The sequence below is a fragment of the Amblyomma maculatum genome, chromosome 2, assembly GCF_055883805.1.
Source record: "Amblyomma maculatum isolate TAMU_Amacu chromosome 2, ASM5588380v1, whole genome shotgun sequence".
Taxonomy (NCBI): domain Eukaryota; kingdom Metazoa; phylum Arthropoda; class Arachnida; order Ixodida; family Ixodidae; genus Amblyomma; species Amblyomma maculatum.
Genome location: NC_139345.1, coordinates 25,803,971 through 25,822,746, shown reverse-complemented (window position 1 = coordinate 25,822,746; position 18,776 = coordinate 25,803,971). Strand labels below are relative to the sequence as shown.

Genomic DNA, 18,776 nt, shown 5'->3' with positions numbered 1-18,776 from the left:
ATGCATGTTTCTTAGCGCTGCGTACTACGCAGTAGGCTGTAGTTTTTTTTTTTTTTTTTTTTTTTTTTTTTTTTTTTTTTTTTTTACAATGAGGCCAGCGTGGGAATAGATTACAAGCTGACTGCTCTTTTTCATGCATTGAGTCGTAAGGAAAGTATAGGGCTGATTAAATTCGCCGCAAACATGGAAACACAATAGCTCATGTTCTACAGGAAATGGCTGAAACTATTTCTGTCGCTACACGAAATTCCAAGTATTTGCTACCATTAATTAGAAAAAAAAAATTGTCCGAACTGGATATCTGCGGCGTCCAGCGACCAGCGCCATCATGGCCACCTTGGCGCTCTTCTTCCCCATACGTAGAAGTTAGAAAGGCAGTATTGCAGCGGTGAAAGAGAAGGCGAGGAAAAAAATAAAGTACATGTCGCGGCGGGGCGTCGATATATAGGGTCACTCCGGACTGCAGTAACAGCCGGAGCCACGTCTTGGCTTCGGTCGCTCGACGGCCGCCGCAGTTCCCTCCCCGTTGACCTCCGCGATGCCGTCCTGCTGCGCCAACGCGTTCGCCTTCCGGCCTCGCCGTGTTGTTGTCGGCCGGGGAGCAATGTGTTACACGAGCAGCCTTCCTCCGGCTTCTCTTCTAAGAGCACCGCTACTTACTCTGGCTAGCTAACTCTGATCTCTGGGGACCACGGTGGTTGCCGCGTCGGTATGGAATGCCGCCTTGTTCTATCAGAGCGGAGGGAGCTGCGCTGGTCGGTCGGAGAGGATCCTAAAACTAAACTTGCGAGGCGCTCTTCTTCTTTTCTTCTTCTTGATCAATATAAGTGCGAACAGGCAATGCTATATATCGGGTTTACCAGGCGTATGTGCTTTCAAGGTACAATCTTGGAACGAATTCAACGAGACAACTAGCTCGCCATCGTATCCGCTACTCGTTCGCTACAAATAAGGAATATTAAGAGTTCGGTTATAGAAATAATATTGTCCTTTTATATTGCAGCAGTGTTAAAATTTACGATTTCAGATAATTTTTATTAAATGCGACGTCACAAATAATTTCATCCTGTGTGATCATGATGGCAGCCACATACGACTCTTCTTGAGAGACGCAACAGAAGCGCCACTGGGTGAGCAGATAATAATAATAATAATAATAATAATAATAATAATAATAATAATAATAATAATAATAATAATAATAATAATAATAATAATAATAATAATAATAATAATAATAATAATAATAATAATAATAATAATAATAATAATAATAATAAATTAATGTTCCTGATTCCGCCTAGTGGTCAGTGGCTGCTATAGTGGGAGGTTCAAGATCTACAATGGCTGCTCATTGTAAGCTCTGCGGCACACGTTGGTTTGAAACATGCGGAAGTGGCCGCGGTGACCCACACCAAGCGGCGCCGTCACAGGGCGAGTCGTCAACCAGAACGAGGACATGTGTCTTAATAAACCCTTTCGCATTTGAGTGTTAAAGGTAGCAAAACCGTCTCAACTCTCATAGCTTCCTTGATCAGTAAAAAGAGTAGTATATCTGCGCTGACGACCGCCATTCGTCGGCGCCTGCTGACCGTCTCACGTTCGCGGCACCTCCGTCTCACGACCACGGGTCGAAGCTTCCTTTGTCTTCATCCTTCGTAAAAAAAAAAAAAAAAAAAAAAAAAAAAAAAAAAAAAAAACAAGCGCCTCGCGTATGACACATAATTAGAAGAACACTCACGGTACATTTTTCTCCTCGAAGTTGTCGAGATCGATTATTTTTTGTTTGTCGTAAAGGCTTGATCATTTGGTTTTCGATAGTTCCTCTTTGCCTTTTTTGCGCACCACTTTGCCGCTTTTGCAGGTTTTTGTCACTTCAGCACCCCGCTGAGCCGGCGAAAACATTACACTAAAAGTGTACACGTAGACTCGTCGCATATCGGACGTTGATCCGGTCTCATTCGAGACGGGTCCTAAAGGAATAAATTGGCTTACTTTAAGGCGGTATAGCTTTGCTGCGGAGGGACATTGGTGGAACGGATAAAATATTTGTTGGGCTTATGACAGCTTTTTTTTTTTTTTATTATTGCCGCGTCCCCCCCCCCCCCCCCCCCGCCCTTCCCCATAAACAAAACGAAAACGAAAATTAGGTTAAAGCTAGCGAAACCGTGGCACATATCAATGTGTTACATGTGCTTTTTTCTTTTGTGTTGAATACGAAAAAAAGAAAGAAGAAAAGAGAGGACGAGGGCTCTCCTTGTTCTCCGACACAACAGAACAGATCTCTACAGACTAGCCCTAATTCCAATTTTCTTTCTTTTTTTTTTTTTTTTCATTGCAAGGCCTAAATGAAGGGCACATCGTACGGCTAAGTTCCAGCACTTCTGCGTCATTCGTAGATTCACGACTTCCAACCTGACAGAGGGCGTGTTTCATGGCTTGTGAGCTGTTATCCACGCCAATGGGGAAGGGGAAAGCTGTAAGCTTTGGGAGCTCGGTTTTCTAAAAATTCCCGGCAGCGGAAGAACTGTGGTACGCATCAGGAAGGCGGCAGAGATGTCGCTCTCCAAAAACGAGCGTATTCGACTATATCCTAAGATATCGCCAGCTCAATGCCGATCAACAATATAGCTCCCGCCATCCCCTTAAGTCTCCATTTGGTTTTTTGTTTTCTGATCGCAAGAGAAGCGACAAAATTGCCAATTCAATGTGGTTTTTGTTTTCATTTCAAGACTCCATACAAATTTGCTGTTCGACTTAATATTCAGTGATGTTCGCATAGATGTGTGTTTCCAGCGCAAAGTGGATAAAGTTCTGACGGATGCTCTGAGCCTGCTGTGCGATCGAAACACACAGGAACTGAGTCCATTATATCGGGGTCAACTGCAGTATGCACTAATCTTCACGTGGCATCGCAAAAATAATCCACGAGCCGCTGAGACCATTCGAAGTGAACCTCTGTTTGAGCTCTGCATCGTGACAAACCAGCTGTGCTAATGAGCTTCACAGCATTTTTTTTTAAACGTTAATGCGGTGTATGCACGGGATTGAAAGTAATGTCGACTGTGGGCGAGCAGTTCTTGAAAATTGTTTTTAGCAAACGACGTACTGTCGTTTTCTCTTTCCACGGGCGCAATGACGGCTGGCTGATACGTCGCGATGCGATCGTGGAAATGACTATGCGCTGTTAATGGTGAGGTTCACAGCAGGGGTGACATAGGCCGAATGAGAGCTGATAAAAAACATGTCATTGTTTTGACTGCTTGAGGAGTGTTGCTTTGGCGGCGACCGGATTTGGCACAGAAATGTCGAAAAGGAAAGTGCCATGTTCTGTGCTACTTTTTTTTTTTTTTTTTTTTTGTACGGGAGAAAAGTAAGCGCATAGAAGACGAACACAAGGCATGAGACAGGACCTATCTCCTGCCTTGTGTTCGTCTCCTTTGCGCTTACTTTTCTCCCGTACGATCATAAACCAACTAGCCCAGCAACAAGTGCTATTTTTGTTTTCACTCTGATAAACGAAGGCTCGAAAAGAGGCAACACAGTCCTGCGGTTTGTCCTTGTCATCTAGATTTATGACATTTGCTTCGTACCAAGAAGCCCAAACTTCCACGTTCATTTGTGAACACAGCGCACGGTGCGAAAGCAACTTGCTCAATTTGTTGCATTATTAAGCACGCCTTGTGGACTTTTCTGCTGTGTGCGGTTACTACAACTACTCCGCCAAGCGAACGTTGCCTAATGTGCTGTATATATTTTTTTTTCTTTCAGAAAGGAACCGTAGCTCTCAAGTTTGGCTCCATGTACCTGACAGTCCCTTCCATCAAAGTGAGCTCGCCGTCTCCTTCCTCTGCATGTCTTAACTACAAGTTGTAGCGAACAGTTCGAATTCGAAATGCACAAACTGCCGTCCAGAACAGTGACAAGCTGTACACGTTTAGCGTGCCTCGACGCCACAGCCGCCGTTACGTTACAAATGGTGGCGCGGAGTGCAGACATCGAAGCACCTATCGCGCGTGGGTAAATGAGCGGAAGAGAAGTATGGGGTGGCTCAGGGGCTGATTCTCAACTGAATGTTTTTAACACAGTTTATCAACAACCTATGTGATTATTTTACGGAGACCTGTTTGCACTCTTTAGCTTCCTCCTTCCCCGCTCCTTTTTCACTTTGCCTGATGGCAAACTGCTAAAAAAATACGTAGGCAAACAAAAAAGAAGCCGTTATTGCAGAAACTGCATTGGGAAAAGGCGGAAGCATTGCCCTGTCGCGACGTTTTTGTAATTTTAAATTTTTTTTACTTCTGATGTGTTAATTTTTATTTTATTTTACTTTTCATTCCTTTGTTTCTACTTTTTTTATTTTTACTTAATTTTACTTATTTTATCTGTTGTTTCGTTATTTTGATCGTTTTATTCTTTTTTTTTTGATAACCACTACCATTACCAACATCAATATTTGTTTTTATTATTTTGTTATTATTCCAAGCATCATTAATTATCATTATTTATTTTTTGACACAGCCTGCTAATGCATTAGTAGTTGGGCTACAAGAAAAGAAAGGCGCCGTATTTATCACACTTTCTCTGTGGGCACCTACAGCACAGAAGGTTCGCATATACAGTCATGGCTTCACTTTTAATAATCATTTGTTCACTAGAAAGGAAAGGCAAAATACCTGTCAAACGTATCCTGTGGTGGTGACAACTTTTATTGCCACGAAATCAAAGGAATTATTTCGGGCTGGGGCGAGTCTAGGGTGGCCTCCAGTCGGAAGCGACCTCTTGAGCTCGCGTGACGAGGGCCAGTTGAGTAGTTTTTCTTGGGCTGGCCAACAGCTTGTCCCATTCCCCCCTCTGAGGGAGCTGACAAGAGTGTCTTTGGAGGGGGATTGCTGGCGCATTCCCACAGTATATATGGTCTTGAGTGGCCTGCGTCCCGTCACCGCAGTGCCGGCATGTAGGGTTGAATTCTCCGTTCGTAATTAACGATAATTGGTAGGAGCTAAGAATGGCCTTTGTTTGTAGGCGTCTGAGTGTTGTGGCTTGCGCCCGGTCGAGGTCGGGGTGAGGGGCGGGGTACGTGCATCTTAGCTCGCGATAAAAGTTTGTTATCTCCGCGTATGTGCGCGGCGCCTCGACAGGCGCGTCCGTTCCCGATAGATCTCCCGTCTCCCGGTTGGTTAAGCCTCGGGCTAGACGGTCGACCCCTTCGTTTCCGGAGTTACCCGCGTGAGCCGGAACCCATACGAGATTGATGATGTGATTGAGAGATCGGTTGCGCAGAATTCGCGCCGCGAGTGCGCTTACAGAATTTTTGGCGAAATTTTGAACGGCGCTTTTTGAGTCGCTTAGAATAGTTTTGGTGCGGGGATCCGCGATGGCCAGTGCGATAGCTACTTCCTCTGCCTCGCATATGGAGCTAGCATGAAATGTTATGGCATTAATGAAGGTTGACTTTGGAGTGGCCATACATGCCACGTATGCTCCGTTTTTGATGTGTTGAGCTGCATCCACGTACACTGATTGTGGATCGTCCTCGTACTGTTTTTCAAGGGTCTGTGCCCTTGTCTTCCTGAGGACATCATGTCTGCCTGGTAGCATGTTTTTGGCTAATGGTTTAACAACTAGTCTACTAGTTATGCCAGCCGATAAATGGGATGTTGCGCACACCTCCTCAGTGGGGTGTATGCGGAGCTTGTCGAGAATTACGCGTCCCGCAAGGCTGCGTGACAAGCGGGTCACTTGTGCTGTTTTATGGGCTTCAATTAGTTCAGATAGCGTGTTAAAAATTCCCAACTGCAGTAGTCGACCTGAGTTAGCGTATACTGGCATGTTTAGACACCTGAACGCGTAATTCCGTATCCTCAAGGTTAGTACATCTGCATGAGGAGAGACCTGAACATCCATGTGCTGTGCGATGTCAGCACACGTTAAAAATCCCCAGGTGGTCGAAATTACTCCGTGGCCCTCCACTACGGCTCCTCTTTCTCTCTTTCCACTTTAATTTCCACCTTCCTCTCTACCTTACGGCGCGGTTCAGGTGTCTATAGAGCAAGTGTGACAGATACTGCGCCTTTCCCTTCCTGTGAACCAATTATTAGTAGTAGCAGTATCCTCAAGAGGAGGTGGTACAGAGTGGCAGTTCCTGGCCCTATGGGGCTGGGACGATAGGTCAACGCCGCTTGCGGCGGGGGCTAGCCAGCCACCGAATTTTATCTGTTGTAGGCCGTCATTGCACCCGCCACTCTTTCGGTGGTGGACGACGGCTGTTGTTGCGGCGCGCGTCTTTCTCTCCCCCTTCTTTTAGAGCGCAGCTCTTTGGCGTCCGTTCCTGGGTTTCGCGTCGGCGTCGGCGTCGGCCTCGTAACCAGCTCCGCCCCCCTTCCATCCCCCCAGCGCTAGCAGCGACCGACTGATACCGCTGGATGCCGCTGACGCCGCTAGAGAGTCAAGATAACGTGACTGCATAGAACACCGTCGCCGCCATGCAGAAAGAGGAGGGGAGGGTTCCCCCCCCCCCTGTTCCTGTGTGGCGGATAGGGTGCTGTGCACCGCCCGAGCCGAAATTGCCGCTGCCGTTCGCCACTGCGAAATTATTTGCCAGTTCTTTCTGAGCCATGAGCGAGACAGCATTGGTGTACCAAGTCGAACATATATCAGTCTATTTCTCCGACCACAAAGCTTCCTTCATGACTGTCAAGAACTGTTAGTGGAGTCTTTGTTAAAGGAATACGTGTGAAAAATAAAAAAAAATTCTGTGATAGCGCATACATGTGTTGCTCGATTTCTTTGCCTCAATCTATCGAAAAGGTGAAACAGCTTATTTGCGGCGCTCAAATTTCGCATAAGGAAGTAACGTAATCGTCGGTAATTTTTCTTCTCTCTATTTTCTCTTCTGTCCGTACGATTGGAGGTGGCTCCCCCCTTTCATCCTCCCCCGCGACGCCCGACTACTGTGCCGGAGTACTCGGGTTCGAACCCGACCTCGGCTGCTGCTTTTCGATGGAGGCGAAACGAAGAGGCGTCCGTGTGCTGTGCGATGTCAGCGCACGTTAAAGATCCCCAGGTGGTCGAAATTACTCCGTAGCCCTCCACTACGGCTCCTCTTTCTCTCTTTCCACTTTCACTCCCACCTTTCTCCCTTCCCTCACGGCGCGGTTGAGGTGTCCGCAGAAAACAAGTGAGACAGTTACCTCGCCTTTCCCTTCCTATAAATAAATCAGCAAAAAAAAAAAAATCGGAGGTGGCTCCCCCCTTTCATCCTCCCCAACCACTTCTGTCTCGGAGGTGGCTCAGCTACAGAGCCAGTAGCAGGCCTGTGCACTTTCCTTTCCTTCGTCCTACAGCCACAACAACAACAACGCTGGCTTCGCGTGGTTCTGCGGGGACCGTAATGCGCATGCGCGAGGACAGAGTGACGTCACTGCGAGCAGCTGGCCAGCCTATTGTGCGAGGAGATATTTCGAAAAAAAAATATTCCAAGAGCACTGCAGAATCTACGGTGGAGAAATGGGAAAGCCCGAGTGTTGCTGCTGCACACGGTATATTGCGCGTCTCTTGTGTATTTGGCGCTTGCTAAGCAGAAGCGGACGTACGCTGTGTTCTAAGCACCTGCACCTAATCTCCGCTGGCGCTGCATGCTGCACTGTAACTGCCTCTTTATACGTCGGCCAACAACCGGGCGAATAAAATCATATAGGTGACGTTCATTCGCTCCCCAGTCGAGAACACTTTGTAATGGTGGCAGCGATTTACAAAAAAAAAAAAAAAAAAGTCAAACGAGGAACCGTTTGCCGAATAAAAGTGGAGAAATAAATATACAAGCCCCTAAGCCAGGTCTGATTTCATGCTCTGTGGAGTATAATCATCTCGATCCGCACTGCGACACTCGAGCTGCCACACAACGTAAGCCCCGTTTCATCCACATTTCTACCGCGTGAGTACATGTAGTGGTCCCGATCGAAACCTGGGCGCTTTACTTTTCTTACCACGCGACTGGTTCGGACTTGTGTTGCTTGAGCGGAAAGGCGGGAGAGCGAAGAAGGTACATGTCCGTGCTCTCAAGTGGTCCATATCTCTTTGTTATCGTTCCGTATTGGTTTTTTACTCGCCGGTCCTTAGGAAGCGGTGAAACACGAAATGCGCACATTGCTCAAATAGGGTCTTCCGCTCTTCGTTCTTCACCGAGGCGGGCAGTAGAAAAGAAACAGTAAAATAGAGGAACTAAAAGCGCAGACTTATATTGCACAAATTACGTAGGTGTCATCCATATTGCAGAAATAAGACGCCGTTAGCCTGCGTGACACGACGGAGAGTGGTACCACTACACTAACAAGAGGAACCATGCAGTTGAGTTAGTGTAATGGGCTGAGCGAATATTTAAAAAAAAATGCGAATATTAGATCTAATTTTAACGCGATATGTTCAAGGCCCAGTGCACCGAAAATCTGGTGTCGGCGTTGGCGATGTCAGCGAAAAAAAAAAAAAGGCGATGAGGCGAAGGAAGGAAGGAAGGAAGGCAGACAGGCAAGCATTTTTATCTGTTGTAGGCCGTCATTGCACCCATTGCACGCTTAGACGGTGAACGACAGCTGTTGCTGCGCGCGTCTTTTTCTCCCTCTTCTTTTTCTTCCTTCTCTACTTTCTTTCTTCTGTCCGCACGAGGTAGCGGTGGTGGTGACCCAGCTACAGAGCCAGTAGCAGGCCCGTGCGTTTTCTTTTCCTTCTTCCTACAGCCACAACAACAACGCAGCAGTTGCGGGTAATTGAGAAGCCATATAGGTTAATGAGTGGTGTCAATCGATAGGTGATGTAATGTTGTGTGCAAAAAAAATAGACCAGTAGGTTAATTAGGTAATTAATTAGAGGTAAAAAATGAAAAAGTAAAGGCGAAAATGGTATCAGTAGCGAATGGCTTGGCGCCACAATTGAATTTATCAAATACTCAAGCTTCATCCAAGTTAGTTTAAGCATTTGCTACAACTTCCTTTGACAAAGTTTTGCATAATGTTGAGAAAACTAGTCGGCCTATTTTAATTTTGGCATATCACTTTGGCACAGCTTGAATGCACTAATGATTTTTGGTTAGTCATTTCCAAAACAGTGGTGATTACGAGAAGTCTGGGATATAGTGTAATCCTAGGCATTTAAAACTAGCAGTTTTATAGCATTACAAACTACTATCTGACCTTCATGGATCCAACAGCTACCAGCTAGACCAACCTCTGCCTATCTGTCGGTGTTTTGCACTTCTTAAAATAGCTAATCACAGTCTCAATGATGATTCAATTAGATCACAACATGTTTTGGGACAGTTTCTTTGTTTCTATAACTTGCTACCTTGCTATTGTGAAGATTGAGAGAGGTGATGTATCTCAAACATAACACGTAGAAGGCAGGCCGTGCTTCCCCGCAATCATGGTTTCCGGCCTTTCTGAAGGCTCTGCGGAAAAACTCTGAAACGATAAACAATGACACATAAACATATTGTATGCAATATCGTGAAAACAATGCGTGCAGTATTATGCAGATAATCACATGTAAGCTGTACCTAGATGCCGACAATCACTTTTCATGCGCACGTTTGCCTTCGAGGCTGCATTCAGTAAACTGCTTTGTTCATAGCAAAAATTTGGTTTTATACCACTTATCTCAGCTGTTAGTTCTCCTGTGTGCTGTACAGTAATAAGTGGTGGACAATGTTGGTATCTGCTTTTTTGTGTGTGTGTTTGTTTGGATTAGCTTTGGAGTCTGACTCTGAGCATTAAAAAATGCTGGCAAATGATTCGTATCTCTTCCTAACGCGATCACCTCATCTGTGACCCTCTCTCTTCGTACATAAAACATGAATAAACCTATAGCTACACCACATTCGGGTCCGCATTGTAACACACTTTATCGTAACACATCTTCCTTGTAATTTCTCCACACTTGCAGCGGGCTCAAGCTGATTGATCTTCTGGTGAATCATCTTTCATTATTGTGCATTGAACTAGTGAAAAAGCCATAACGTAACAATTTATAAATCTTAAAAGTGCTCATACAACACATTCGTTGACAGCGCGGCCTGCAGTCACGCAACGAGACCTTCCATCGGATGGAGCTGATAGCATTGTCGCATAAGCCTTGATTCAAGGAGCTCGCATGTAGCACAAATGACCAACGAAAAATTATTTCACTGCTTATAACGCCTTAACACGCTGAACTGGCGTAGGCCGAATACCCATGTGTATTTGCAAAGCTTTTCAAGACGAACGACAGCGCGCGCTGCTTCCGCTGCAGCGCGTAGCCGATGTTGACCGGGCGACAACTTTGTACTATACTGAACGAGAGAAAACCTACTTTACGAAATTCGCTAGCCTTCACAACACTGTAAAAACACTTTCCGCTATCAAAACACTCGAAGCAAAGCCTAGAGTTGCCCGTGGAGCTAGCCATCGGCGGTCTTCAAGCGGATCGCAACGGCCCGGCCTGCTATTTCTGCCGCTCATTTTTCGACGGCATTCAGAATCTCCTGCATCCCATTCCGAAGAAGTTGCCGCAGCTTGAGGCAAAGCACAACACCGTTTTTCCAGCGATATGAGCGCTATTATTGACGAAATACAGGTTGAAACCGCCCGCCAGCCAGCAGCAACAGCTGCACAAACAAAACCACAGAAACGATCCGGAAATCGAAATTCACATGACCGGACGTTTGCACTGACGTAGTGCCCGCCTTATTTTGACCGCCACCTATAGCCAAATTACATACAAAAATAAATGTAATAAATATAAAATGGAAATAGAAATGAAAATCAAAATTAACAACAAAAAATCTTTCGCCTTACTGCACCTAAGCAATCTTAAGTACCTCCTAGATATTTTGTTTTGTTTTTGCATCGAATAATATATTTGTGTTCGATTCTGTTCTTCACCGCATTCCTTTCCTCCCCCGCGGTCAGCGGACACAGGTTATTCCATGATGATCCACGTGGCGTCCTTTTCACGCATGCGCAGGTGATGTTCGTGTTCGGCAAGGAGGATGCGCAGTACAACGCTCTAAAGTGGGCGGCCGAGAAAATGCACTACGAGTGCACGCTGAGCTCCACTTCCGAGGCAGCCATCGACAACTACCTCAACGGCCAACCGCACCTGGTGTTCGTCGACGCACGGAGCAAGAGCGTCATCGACCCGGTGACCCTGTGCAGGTCGCCACACACTTTCTTCGCGCCTCGGCTTCTACCAAACGTGTGCACGCCTCCCCTCATTCGCGTTCGCACCTCGTCAAAGTAGGCTTCCAGGAGAGAAAGATTTCTCGCGATCGACGCTATAGTTTTCCCTTGGAGCGATCGAGCAGTAGCGGAAGGGGATGAAAGTGAGCTTTCTCCTGCGTCGCTGACATGAATGAACTCGATGACGCGCCATTTTAGAGCGCTTACTTCTCGAAGCGATAACAGTCTGAAGTAAATCGATATGAGACGAAACGAACAAAAGGCGAAAGCAAGAAAGGTCTTTTTTTTATTATTACCTATCGTCTTCCACAGCAAGGAAGCATTCTGTTTTGTTGTTTGGACCGCACTTGCACTTAATTGTGCCTGTCCGGGTGAAGGAAGATGGGATGCGTGTCTTATTTTTGACTAACAAGAACATTATCGAAAGCAGAAGAAATATGGTGCGAGAACTTTTTATGGTTGGTTAGAGGTGTCATGTTCTGCAACAGCCAGTGCAACTGGCCCTGTGAGCGCCAGACTTTCTGGTAGCATGCAGTTACAATCACTGTTTATGACAAAGGTAAAATCTTACCAATCAGGTGTTTATTTTGAAAGACTGCCCATACAAACTGAATTTTACCTCTGAAGAAAACAAACATGCTAAACGGAAAGGCGCAAATGCTTTTAAACTCGAATTTAGGAAACGTTTCTTAATTATTTATTTATGTTTAAGATCGCACGCCAACAAGCCTAGATTTCTGCTTTAAGTTAGAACCTATAGGCGGACCTTGGTAACGTTTATTCAGTGATGATCTTAAATTTGAGTAGCTGGATGGCTGCTTAGCTACTAAGCAGTTGCCACATATGCCCGAAACAAATAATTATGAAATCGCTGAAACGAGATCTTTACGGCCTACTAGTAGCTGTACGATAAAACCAGCTGCTGCAGTTAAAATTAGCCGAATCAAACCGGAACGAAAATTTTATTTCGAGGAAAATAGTGTTTCAATTTTACGTTTTTGAACAAAGGGCACAAAAAGCGTGTAAGTTCCAATGCAAGCTGCATCCGCTCCACTGCTATATGTAACCATTTTCTGCAAAGACGGGTCAGCGCCGTCCTCGTCTTGTCTTCATCCCTACCTTTTTGCGCTGCTGTATTTTCAAACATGTGCTTCGCACATTGGCCCTTTTCTCCTTGTAACTTCCACATTTGTTTTCGTTAGAACCACAGCGCTGTAAATATATCAGATAACAAATCCTGCCGTTTTGTATTTTCTTGATCATAACATAATATAAGAAAATATGCATTGTAATTCAGACAGCTTCTTCGATGAGAAAAATTTTCATTCGCATGTTAGCAGTGCCACACTAGTCGGGAATTTGTGCACTTCCCACGAGTCTCCACAGCACAGTCAATATACGTGAAGGTGAAGGGAAAGCAATTTCAAGGTAAAGCTCTCGCACAGTGAATGCATTTGTCCACAGAAGTTCATTCGTACGGTCTATTACTGTGCGATATATGGTGCCAAAACGAGTTTGTTGTGTGTTCCACCTCTCGCAGGACACTTCGTGGTTTCAGGGGTAGCCAGTTCACGTGCATCGTCGCTGTCGTAAAGAAAGGGTAAGATGGCTTTCGCAATCATCGCCAACATCGAGAGCAGGTTCATGTGCAATGATTTTATATTTTGTGAATTAGCGCAGGAGCGCAGCGCCACAAAATAATCGAAACTAGTTCTGTAAAGTTATATTTCATATTTTCACTTTGTGCCACTTGCAGATGGCGTTTGTGTAGCGTGCTAAACCATGATTTGAGGAATTATCAGCTAATTCTGTAGAGATCATAATTATCTCTCTCTCTCTCTCTCCTTTTTTTTCTTTTGCTCAGTATGGCATTCCCAAGGGCCCGATACTATGACGAGTGGTTTTTACGATGCCGAAAAATATTTTGAAAGTTCGTTTTAAAGAGTGGACACACTCGTATTCTGACGCTGGTAATGACCGCATACCAACGAAAGTAAAAATCCAGAGACAAGAGTCGTACCCAACGCAAACTCAAAAAAAAAAAAAAAATATTTTAGTGAACACTGAACAGAAACTGCATTAGGGCATTAGGGAGGGGACACGAAGGCGAGGTCGCTTTTCTTTTCCCCGTGTTTCGTTTCCTGCGCATTCTGTATGTTTTTAAACAAAACAGCAACAAATTAGCTCTTTATGGCATGGCGACAAAGCTCGTCTTAAGGCGACTCAAGGCGACAAAAAGCTTGTCTCTCTCTCTCTCTCTTATTCTCTCTCTCCTTGAATTCGCTTCATTAACAAATGTTAATTTCATACTGAGCCGACCTTGACAACATTATCATATTCGAACTAATAAACTCATGCCTCTGCTTTTTTTTTTTTTTGTGTGTGCACTCGTTCTTGTGTACCCATCGAATCTCCTTGTCTAGACTTCGAGAGCTGCTGTTGTTCCGCCCTTATATATCACCATCAATGCGTTGTTGCGTTTACACTGCTTAATCATTTTCACAACGGTGGCCTTTGATTAGACGTTATACTCGCACTGTCAAAAGCCAGGTAGATATATCGCACGTGCTCGCTTTCTTTTCTTATCTTTTCAGGTTGGCCGATAAGGAGGAAGCAGCCGTCATTCCGCTGCTGAAATGCGGTTACAACAGGGTAATTTATTTATGCTGTTTCAAGGCCCGAGGGCATTACAGGGAGAGCATTACAAAATCGTCGGCGCGCTTCTTAACGCATTCGACCGCCGCTCGGCGATTTCCGCTAAAATAAAAATGTTATTTCGTCTAAATGGCACATGGAGGCCTCGAGTAAGGCAATCAGCTTGATTAGCGACAAAAAAAAATATACCCCAACTGTAATTTTCGTGGCAGCATGTACAATATTCCGTGCATGATGCCACAGCGGTCGGTAGTTGTAATATTGGAAAGTCAAGCTTTCTTTGTTTGTCCATATTGTTTACTTACAAGATACACATGATCATAGAAACGCATAAAGAAATGACGACTTCATTACAACTGAAAAAAAAATTGTCTGCTTGATGATGAGCATGCTAGCGTACTCCATATACTGAGGCATATTATTATCGGACAAATAAATCACTGCAACCTGTTGCACACTCACAGCGAAAGCTCTGAATTCGCTACGTCTGCAATTGCACACAAAGCAGGTTAAAAGTGTCAGCATTGACTTTTGGGACAAAAACAAAAAAGAATATAATAAGGGCGCTCGACATTGACATACCTTGTATAAGTTTTCACGTCGTTCACCCAGCTCCTGACGGCTTCAAAATGCATCATGCATATTGCGGAACGCAGTCAGGTGGAACTTGATTTAACATATGAGCATTGTCTGGGGATTGCATGGGAGGGAAAATATCCCTGCTTTTCGTGTTAGCGTCGTCACTTCCCCACGAAACTGCCCGTTTTAAGAGCAATGGACTTGATCTTTTGACGAGATTTTTTTTAGAAGATGCGAGCGGACCCCAGTTGTCGCGCTACGTTTAAAACGCTGCAGTTGAACAACAGCTGACTTCATGTTACCAGAAGCGTGACTCGGATGCCACAATATTATTTTACACGAGACTTGCAAATGCATTGACAGTGATTTGACAGCTTGACAGATAGCCTTAATGTGGGAGCTTTCGCGTATACTTGTTGGCTCTTCCACGCGCCTGAATGATTTCCTGGACGGACTCCGCGCTTGTGGAAAATGAAGGCCTGTCTAGAGAATGCTTCATTTGACCATCGCACGCGCCTGCACTGCTACGTGAAGTGAACACCCCAGGGAGGGCTTTACAAAAGAGACATTGGGAATGGAAGAGTGCGAGAGAGTTCCTTTGCAGAAAGCGTGGCTCACGCGAAAAATGTCCTACATGGTTTATTGAAAAGGTCCGGGGAATTTTATGTTATGCTTTGCCTGTTCATTTTTGTGGCGCCTTTGTTCTTGTGCAGTCACTATATGCAACAGGCCCTTAAGTTAGCGCTCGCTGGCTGAGACAAGGGCTAACAGCCTGCCGTGACCGCTAAGCGTTGTACCGGCATACATTGTCCAGTGGCAGGTAGCACTGTGACATTGTTTTATTTATGTTTACCATGCAAATGTGCTCGCTAACACTCGTATGAATTTAAAGTGACCGCGGTCTGCAATGACGCGGTATCTTGCACCGCTTGTTACTGTAGCTTTTCGCAGTGGTAGGCGTATCGGGTAATTTGAAGTAGACAGCGTAACGTCCCTAATTTATAAACATACCACTCCCTTTCGGCCAAAAATAAATCGCGAAACGTGATGAAGTCACCACTGGTGAGAGACAGCGTAACCAATGCCACTCCATGGCTTGCACGGCGTAGCAGCAAATAACTGCCACGTCACTTCAGCGCTGCCTCTGCACGCATAACTCGAGCCCCGTACAGGCCGCAGTTTAAGTGTGCTCACGTAGTTAGTGTGCCAGCGCGCTCTTGTCGACCCCCGCAGTGGTTCACGGAGACGTGCTCGCTGGGCGTGTGCCTGAACGAGATGATCCAGATCGAGCACAACGACCTGATCAGCCTGTGGAAGCTCAGAGCCTCCGAGGCGCTCTTCTCTGCGCTGCACTATACACGGGACGGCGTCATCGTCACGGGAGCCTCGCACGAGATACAGGTGGGCCCCCCTTCGTTTACAACACCCGAAAGACACAACCAGCGGCCTCTCTTCGCCCTCATGTCCCACTCTCATCTTCCCGAAGAAGTAAAGCCTGAAAATCAACTAGCCCATCCAGTAACATACTCAGCAGATTCGGCTGTTGTTACATATGGTCCATTCGTACAGGTACTTTGTATTCCGCAATGCCGGATCCCGGGCTTCCTGCTTCCAAAACGGCAAGTGGTGAACAGTGGCTATACAAGCAATGCCTCAGTGCGCTCTATTTTACCTGCTGTCGAGTGGAGCACGTAGAAACTAGGTGACTGATCATTTCCAGTCAGATAATTTCGATTAATAGGTTATTATCAATGCTCAGACTAGACACGGAGTGCGTGATAACGCGGGTTTTTTCAGCCCAATTCCGAGGGAAGGCGAGATATTTAGCCCACAGTGGTGAATGAGCTATATATTTTCTGCTTACTAACTTGTTTAGTCCTTGTCTTTGGCCAAGGCACGCATCTCCCACGAGATAAAAGACGACCTTGGGTGAAGCGAGTTGAAAGGAGGTCAGAGCGGTGCCCGGGTGACAAAGGCACAATGCCGCGTGGGCGCGCGTGCGTGCGTGCGTGTTGTGTGTGTGTGTGTGTGTGTGTGTGTGTGTGTGTGTGTGTGTGTGTGTGTGTGTGTGTGTGTGTGTGTGTGTGTGTGTGTGTGTGTGTGTGTGTGTGTGTGTGTGTGTGTGTGTGTGTGTGTGTGTGTGTGTGTGTGTGTGTGTGTGTGTGTGTGTGTGTGTGTGTGTGTGTGTGTGTGTGTGTGTGTGTGTGTGTGTGTGTGTGTGTGTGTGTGTGTGTGTGTGTGTGTGTGTGTGTGTGTGTGTGTGTGTGTGTGTGTGTGTGTGTGTGTGTGTGTGTGTGTGTGTGTGTGTGTGTGTGTGTGTGTGTGTGTGTGTGTGTGTGTGTGTGTGTGTGTGTGTGTGTGTGTGTGTGTGTGTGTGTGTGTGTGTGTGTGTGCGTGCGTGCGTGCGTGCGTGCGTGCGTGCGTGCGTGCGTGCGTGCACTATCTCTCGCAATACTTGGCTACAAATTTTGGCGCTGTCTCTTTAGCGATGTCCCCAAAAGCACATATGGCTTAGTAAAAATTATTTTCCTTGTTTTTCCTTTTGTGCCCAGGCATCTTGTGCGTTATTTGCGTTATGTGCCACATTTGGAATTAGCACACGGGACCTTAAGCTTGCCAGTGCCGTACAACAGCTGCAAGAAGTATTTGTTTTTACTGCTGACATCGTATACGAAAGCAGAAGCTAAGCTGCCCATGTGAATTAGGCTTCATTTGCACAGCACGCACGGTAACGCAGCGAAATGGTATGTCATGGTTAGGCAGCCCCGGCTCAATGGATACACCCTTCTTGCGCGCAGCTTGTACCTTGCTATGAGCTTACGTGACTTCCCGAAATTTTCGCTAAATCCAGACGGCAGCGAGGATTTCAAAACCAAGGCATATGCGTCACACAATTTTTGTTCATGCTTCACTACTTTTTACTGACTACAACACGTAGCCGCATCGTCAGCTACATTTCAGTTTGATGTTAGAGGTTTCTTGCAGAGCAACCTCAAGGCGTAGCCTGTCGTTGCATTGGAATCGGTTTGGAAAAGTGTAGTCTCTCCATACGCACACTGGGGTCTCCCAGCCTTCATGATCTGCAGCGAAAATGACTGATGCCAAAGAATGCGTGCACCCAGAGCCGTTCTTTCACAGCAATTGCGAAACTCCCCGCAGGCACCAAGTTCAAAAACAAGGGAAGCTAACTGCTTCATCTGCTGAAGATTATCAGGCTGTCGCGTTATATGCGGCATTTTAATAAACTTTTTAGGGCTCCCGCGAACATAAATAAAAATTAGAGGGCTTCGCAGAGAGAGTTGTGTCGTAGATCAGAATGGGCACTTCCTCTGCTAATCTTCACAAACGCAAGCCTCCGTACAGGTTGTTTGGGGGTCCAGGCTTGTCAGTGGTGCTTAGAAGGTTGCGCCTTCCGAAGCTGTGCCCACCGACGTGTGTTTGTTGCGCTGGAGCAATGAGTATTGCTAACCACGATTGATCTAGTAGTCACAACCTATTACGTACTGGTGCAGACACGGGCGAATCCAATGAACTCTGTTATTGGCTAAGTGGACCGCGCCCGTTGACGTTTGTAGCCGAAGGTGCTCGTTTCGGTGCGCAGTACATGAACCGCGCCGCCGAGAAGCTGGTGGGCTACTCCGTGGAGGAGATGCTGGGCGTGGACGCCCAGGAGCTCCACCGCACGGACTCGCTCAAGACGGACGTCGCCAACAACATCAACATGCAGCTCAAGAAGGGCAAGGAGTGGGAGGGCACGCTGTTCCACAAGCGGAAGTCCGGAGAGTGCATCCCCATGTGGAGCAAGATCGCCCCTGTAGAGATACACACTGGGTATGTATACACACGCACCTGCTCTTCCCCCCACCCTCCTGCATAGCGCTCGCCCATTGGCTCTCACTTGCGCACTGTGTGTCTGCTCGCAGGAAGTCGGACCACGTGGTCTACATTAAGGAATGCCCTTTCTTCATGGAGAAACCCTTCTCACCGGATGCAGGTGAGCTTTCCCGCGAGGGCCTCCCAGAGAACGCGAACGTGTGCCGCGATCGAGTGGAGCTACGAAGATGTTTTGTCGCGGGACGGGCTGTGAAGTATATTTTGATATTTTACATCGCAGAAAACGGGGACATAAGAGATGCGCACCGCTGGTTTCAAACTAAGGGATTTGTTGTCGTTTTTTCTCATTTTCTATCTCTTTCCTCAATTCGTCAGATGTCTGTCACGCCGAGTTTTAAGTTGAGTAAAGGGCGCTTCGTGGATTATGCGATTCGAAAACGCGCTAATAGGACTCGTTAGGTCTACTTTAGGTAGGCTGACTATACATCTCGCTACGCG

At 46.3% G+C, this 18,776-nt stretch overlaps 1 protein-coding gene across 3 annotated transcripts in view; it reads left to right on the top strand.

Moving 5' to 3' along the window:
* Positions 1–18,776, top strand: part of LOC146198182 (high affinity cAMP-specific and IBMX-insensitive 3',5'-cyclic phosphodiesterase 8B-like) — a 285,653-nt gene that overhangs the window by 245,796 nt on the left and 21,081 nt on the right. For 2 of the 3 annotated variants that reach the window (XM_084593574.1, XM_084593573.1), the window contains exons 2-8: positions 3,772–3,828; positions 10,996–11,186; positions 12,751–12,810; positions 13,805–13,862; positions 15,678–15,845; positions 18,046–18,275; positions 18,368–18,438. In XM_084593574.1, the coding sequence (XP_084449700.1) occupies positions 3,772–3,828; positions 10,996–11,186; positions 12,751–12,810; positions 13,805–13,862; positions 15,678–15,845; positions 18,046–18,275; positions 18,368–18,438 (835 nt within the window). The remainder of the gene's footprint in view (positions 1–3,771; positions 3,829–10,995; positions 11,187–12,750; positions 12,811–13,804; positions 13,863–15,677; positions 15,846–18,045; positions 18,276–18,367; positions 18,439–18,776) is intronic. The other variant, XM_084593575.1, reaches the window with a different exon arrangement.